General features: G+C 43.6%; 1 protein-coding gene across 1 annotated transcript; it reads right to left on the bottom strand.

Annotated features, from left to right (window-relative positions):
* Positions 1–260: 260 nt before the first annotated feature.
* Positions 261–4,681, bottom strand: LOC104966159 (coiled-coil domain-containing protein 9-like; the record flags this gene model as incomplete). The annotated part of the gene is made up of 4 exons (XM_010795310.1): positions 4,666–4,681; positions 1,586–1,706; positions 1,281–1,416; positions 261–756 (listed from the first exon to the last, which is right to left on the bottom strand). Coding segments are annotated over exons 2-4 (709 nt in total), but the record flags the coding sequence as incomplete, so codon positions are not given.
* Positions 4,682–5,794: the final 1,113 nt, after the last annotated feature.

Consider the following 5,794-nt stretch of genomic DNA (forward strand, 5'->3'; position numbering starts at 1 on the left):
CCTCACAGTAAATACAGAGCTAAATCCCAGATTAAATGCATGCTGAAGGCTCTTGAGCATGTTTTCTCTCACTGATTGTGCTGTTACGTTTAATGTTTGTTGTTTGTGTTTCATGTATTGTGTATGGATACTTGTCTGTTGATGTTGGACATGGAGCTGCTGTGACGCAAGTCAAATTTCAGACTTGATCTGACAAATAAAGTATTATCGTATCGTATCGTAAGATAAATCTGCCTTTAGTTCCTGCCTTTAGTTCCTACCTGTGTTCTCCTCCTGCTGTGGCTCAGCACGTTCAATCTGTCCCTCCTGCTCCTCCTCCAACTCCTTCTCCTGCTCCTTCTTCTGGGGTGGGCTGGCCTCCATGCTAGGGGGTTTCAGGGGGCTCTCGCCTCCCATGCTGCTCCGGGGCGACAGCATCTCCATCTCCTCCCCCCAGTCTGAAACAGGCTGGTGGCTCTCCAGAGGGAGGAAGGGGCTGAGGGGCTTTCCTCCCTCCGGGGACTCCTGAACTGTTGGTGGGGGGATGTGGACCTTCGGCCTGGGGGGGCGCTGCTCTTTGGGGCTTCCTGCTGATGTTGGTCGTGAGCGAGGCGTGGGGAAGTTGTCTTTGCTCTTGGTTTGTTTCTCTCTCCCGACGTCTTTCTTCTCATCGCCTCTGGAGTCCTGTTTCGAGTCGCTGCCTTCGTCGTCTTCTCCACCACTGGCATCCTCCCACTCTTCATCGTCGTCTTCTCCTTCTCCGTCCTTCACCTCCACCTCAGGGGAACAAATGGAATGAGGAGATTACTGGGAAAGTTATTGAAGAGTTTGCTTTTTTTTTAAACTGCCACAACTAAGCATTTGCTGATAAGGTCAACCTGGTAGCAAAGGTTGGGCTATTTACACACTCAACATTTACTCTCCTTTGTTGACATTTAGATTTGTCTCTACCAACTCCTAAGGGACATTTCTGACTTTCTCTTACTTTATATTAATGCTGTGTGTCGCAGGCAGGTAGAATACAGCATTCAGACATTCAAACAGCCTATAGAGTTGAGGGGAACTGTAGTCGGTAAAGTAAAATATGACAAGAAGATATACATAATAGCTGTATTTTTTTTTTTTTTAAATGTTAGTTGAATGCTCCGTTTCTTTCGTAAATGAGGAGGAATTAAGTGTTTGCGAGTTAACAAGGAAATATTTAGTATCAATCATGTCCAGTTTAGTCCTCGTTGTGCCTCCACCTGCTGTACATTAACGGTGACGCTGCCGGAATGGTTCGTCCCGATGAAGCCCCCTACCTTCTGTGTTGGAGGAGATTTGGATTTTTCTGCCTCCTTCTCGTTCTTTTTAGCCCTCTGCTCTCTCTTCGTCTTGTCTTCCTTCTCTTTCTCCTCCTCTTCTTCTTTGTCTCCCTCCCAGCGGTTGTCATGCATGCTGCGAAAGATACTCACATATGTGTTCAACACAACATTCGTGATGGAAGCAGCAAACACCAAACTCTCATATATATAAATAATTATAATCTCCCTGCAAAAATAACATACCTTTACCAAGTAAACTAATCAAGGAAGAGAAAGTTAGGATTGTTAGGAGTTGGATTTACCTGTAGCTGGCCCTCTGTCCTCGGCCCTTCCCTCTGCCGCGGTCCCCCCGTGGCCCCGGGGTCCGGCCCTGAGACATGAAATCAACAAACGTTGGAGTTTGAGGAGGCCGCTTACTGTCGTCTGCAAGAAAAACAATTAAGAGTGTAAATCTATGGTTTTGTTATTCTTGACCTAAAAAGGGTAGGGCTAATCAGAGGAGAGGGACTGATAGATGAGTGTGATCAGTCCAGGAGAAATCCTCTACAGGAAGTGAGATCATGAAGGCAGGAACTCATGCACCGGATCAGGCATACAGTGTGTCAATATACAACATGCCATCTACATGAAACCAAATACAAGACCTAATTTAAGACGGTTATAAAAAAGTGCAGGTTAATGGTACAAAAGAGTATCTTAAACACATCACATCTGCAGTCAGAGTGGATGTGTAACATCAGAGCTGTCCTGCAGGCCAGACTGCTGCAGAGTCTCTGAACTGAGGTCACATGTCTGATTCTCAACTAGTGAGTGACGTGGTAAATCACCTCGGCTTTATGTAAATATAATGATCAGGAATGAAAAACATCAGGTAGGTAGTGCTAAATGTTCTATAAAAGAAGCTGTGAATAATATATACGTGGGTTGTATTTTGTGAATGTGCCACATTGTTAAACAAACCCTCTTAATGTCACATATGTATTATTTATCTCAGTAAGCAACCAGTGTGTTACAAAGGTCACTGTCTGATATCACTGTAGAGGACAATAAGAGATAATAAAATGAGAAACATGCTATAATGGGATGTAGCAGAGTAAGGAAATTATTCAGAGTTTATAAAAAAGAAGAAGTAGGGATAAAGGAAAGACATATGTCCGAAAGATAGAAGAAAGTATAGCAGGAAGATGGAGAGAAGACCTTAGAGGTGTGAAGCAATCAAATCACCGTTAAGGAAAGATGTGACGGGGAGGGAGGGAGGAAGAGCAGAGGAGGGAAGGAGACAGAAGGTCAGAGAGGAGATGCAGAGAGTGAGTGGGGGCGCCGCGCCCGTCCCCGCGGCGCGCGCAAGGAGACAGAAGCCCCGCGTCACGACGCAGCGCAGCACAGCTGCCCGCGGCAGGCTCCGCCGCCCGCCCGTCGCGCTCGCGCGGCGCGGGGGGGGGGAGTAGGGCTTGAAGGGAGAGAGGAGGTTTGTGATAACAAAAAAGGTCAAGAAGAAGAAAACGCAAGCACAAAAGAAATGAAGGGATCAGAGGAGAATACTAAAAACTGAGATGATGAAGAGAGCAGCCAGAGGCGTGAGGAGGACACTCGGGTCATTCCAGAAATTAGAAGTGGTTGAGAAGAAAAGGAACACACACATATACACACACAACGTGCGCAGGCTTTAATGTGGGGACGGTGTAATGTCATAATCTGTAACATCCTCTGCAACCAGACAGCAAGAAAAGGAATAAAGCAGGAATGAGCAGCTGGTAGAATCATGCGCTGGTTGTGTTTTAGGGATATATGAATAAAATTGATTTGACTTTCTGTCCAACAAAAAGGATCTGCCACGAGGTACTAAGAGAAGGCAACACTAACAGTAAGAACTGTTTGAATAAAAAAAGATAGTCTTAACAAATTCTCAATACTTTGATTTGTGATACAAATAGGTCAAATGTAAACAAGGCCAGTGTGTATGTTAACGTACAGAACAAGACACAATTCTAGTTTTTTTTTGAAAGGTTTCAGAAAAGTGCAATTAAAGCCTTTTAGAGCTTTTTTAAGATAACATAGTCCTATTTCCAAACACAACAATCAAAGCTAGGTTTTAAGAGTTGTCATTAAATGCCTTCGCCAACCAATCAGGTTGTACATTAACAGTATGGGAAATGGTCATAATTAATACCTTGCCTTTTGACCACCAAAATATAAATTGGTTCATCCTCGAGTGGACGTTTTTGCCAAATTTCGCTTTGACTTTTCCTGGGATATCCCGGTCAGAAGGATATGAGTGTGGAAGGACGTACAACAGGAAAACATAACTACTCTAGTCTCGGCTGTCTCAGGAAATACAAATGGGAAAACAATTAACAAAATGTATATCAGATAAAAATCCTCAGGTGTTATTCTGGTGTAGCAGAATGTTTTGTACGTGACAAGTTATGTACCGAGGTAGCACATTAAACGTTTCTGATACTTGTATACACATGCAACATGTTGAGACAGAAGTAAAAACTAGAATAATATGAATAGCAGTGAACTGAGTAACTGAAATTATGACTGCAGCTGATTTCTTCAGGAGGCAGAGTCAGGTTAGGGAGTTTGGGGTGCGTTTGGTTTAGGGTGCAGCTGTTGTGCTTCAGACGACACAAATGAAAAAAAAAAAAACACACAAACACACATAATGGAGTCTCATTCCCATGCTGTGATCTAACCTGAGGCCCTGCCCTGAGGCTCTGTTCGAGAGTTACGCCCCCGGGCTGCAGAGAGGACACACACACATTACAGTACGTCCACCACACACACCTTGTTAACAAGAGATAAATCACCATGTAGACATCACTCATCTTGCTACCAAGAAAAAAACTAAACACCAGTGAGGTACACGCATGTGAGACGGGGCTGTGTCTCAATTCAGGGGCTGCACCCTTCGTACCCAGCCTACGCGGTCCACGGTAGGCTGGACTGAGCGGCCTACGAAATGAGACGGTCTAGCCTACGGAGCGCTTCGTATTTACGTCACGTGATACGCGCTGTTCGGTTGCGCTGCTCGTTTGCGCTGCTCCAGCAGCCTGCTAGCAAATTAGCTTACAAGCTAACTCAGCTGAAAAGGATCCAGAAACTTTACTTTTATACTTTATCCATTTTTTGGAGATCACCGACGGCGATGAAATAAAGAGGACCATGGCCAGGTAAATAAGATTAAGCTGTTCCTTTAGCCTCCAGTAATGTTACATTAGTAAGTTAACAAGTAAAATATAGCTGACGTAATTTAATCATATTATTTCATATTTAAAATAAGTCCTACTGAAACCGAGTTAGCACCTCCAGGTCCAGCACCACCGTGACCCCCCGCTCTGCTGAAATACACAATTAAACATTTTCTTTTAAACCACACCTCGGAGCGCGTTCTCTCCGCCACCTCCTTCATGTGTGTGTTGCTTCATGTAGCAGCTGCGTGTGTGTAAACTGCCCCGTCCCCTCGCAAGCAGGCGGGGAAGAGAGATCTCTCGTCTGGATTGGAAAGATCAAAAATACAAAAAATAATGACGCATTTTGCAGTCTTTTTGCGTATTAGAAACGGAGTTGGCGACACAAAAACTGCAAATACAATATTTGTGTAACAATAATACATATTACATATTTTTTCACATGTCTCCAGTACCGAGCTTAACGGTACCACGGTCTTTAATAATTCAGCCCCGGGGCCTGTTTAATACCGGGGCTCGGTACCCATCCCTACGTACAGATATACTATACTATATTGGGGTGATGCTAGTTTATCATACAACTGCTGTCAACGTGGTAATATGTTGTTAAGACATTTAGAAAAGGAGCTGGGAAAGGCTTTGATGAAAGGGATGAGGCGGACTCTGCCAGCGTCTTTCTGTCAGAGAAACACAACATGAGGACACACAGCAGTGGAGAGGCAAAGCCACTCCAACAGGTCAACTCCTGGGATTACCACAGGACCTCAGAGAATCTTTTCACCCTACGGGGAAATCTAAGTGGCTGTCAGGGTTAAATGTAAATTACCAAAGAAAGTCAAGGAACTAAAATCAAATGTTATCTTATGTTACTGTAAAGTTTCATAAACAGCCTCATATTAGCATCTTTATGCTGGCTTTTGTTTTAAATTCAAAGAATTAACATTGCGAAACCCACACAAACAAAATAACAATAAATAAGACAAAAATAGGTTAATTATTCAATTTTTTTTATCCAGACCAAAATAAGTAATTAATTGAAAGAAGTAACTTTTGGTTTAATGTGGGATTAATCAGAAAAATAATCATGCATCCCTCTGGAGTTCCGGGCTGTTTTTACCTTTACTTCACAGAGTGCAGTGTTTCCCCTATATACTATATATTTTTTTTTTCTTAAAATACTAATAAGTGGCGACCCTTTTTCATTTTTGATTGTTTGTTATGTAGATTTGTAGTATTTGTGTTACTGGCATAGGCGACACAGGCGGTCGCCTAGGGCGCCAGATCTGGGGGGCGCTGCGCTGGTAGCTCTGGGAGGGA

This window comes from Notothenia coriiceps, unplaced genomic scaffold (assembly GCF_000735185.1).
Source record: "Notothenia coriiceps isolate Sejong01 unplaced genomic scaffold, NC01 NC01_scaffold00002198, whole genome shotgun sequence".
Taxonomy (NCBI): domain Eukaryota; kingdom Metazoa; phylum Chordata; class Actinopteri; order Perciformes; family Nototheniidae; genus Notothenia; species Notothenia coriiceps.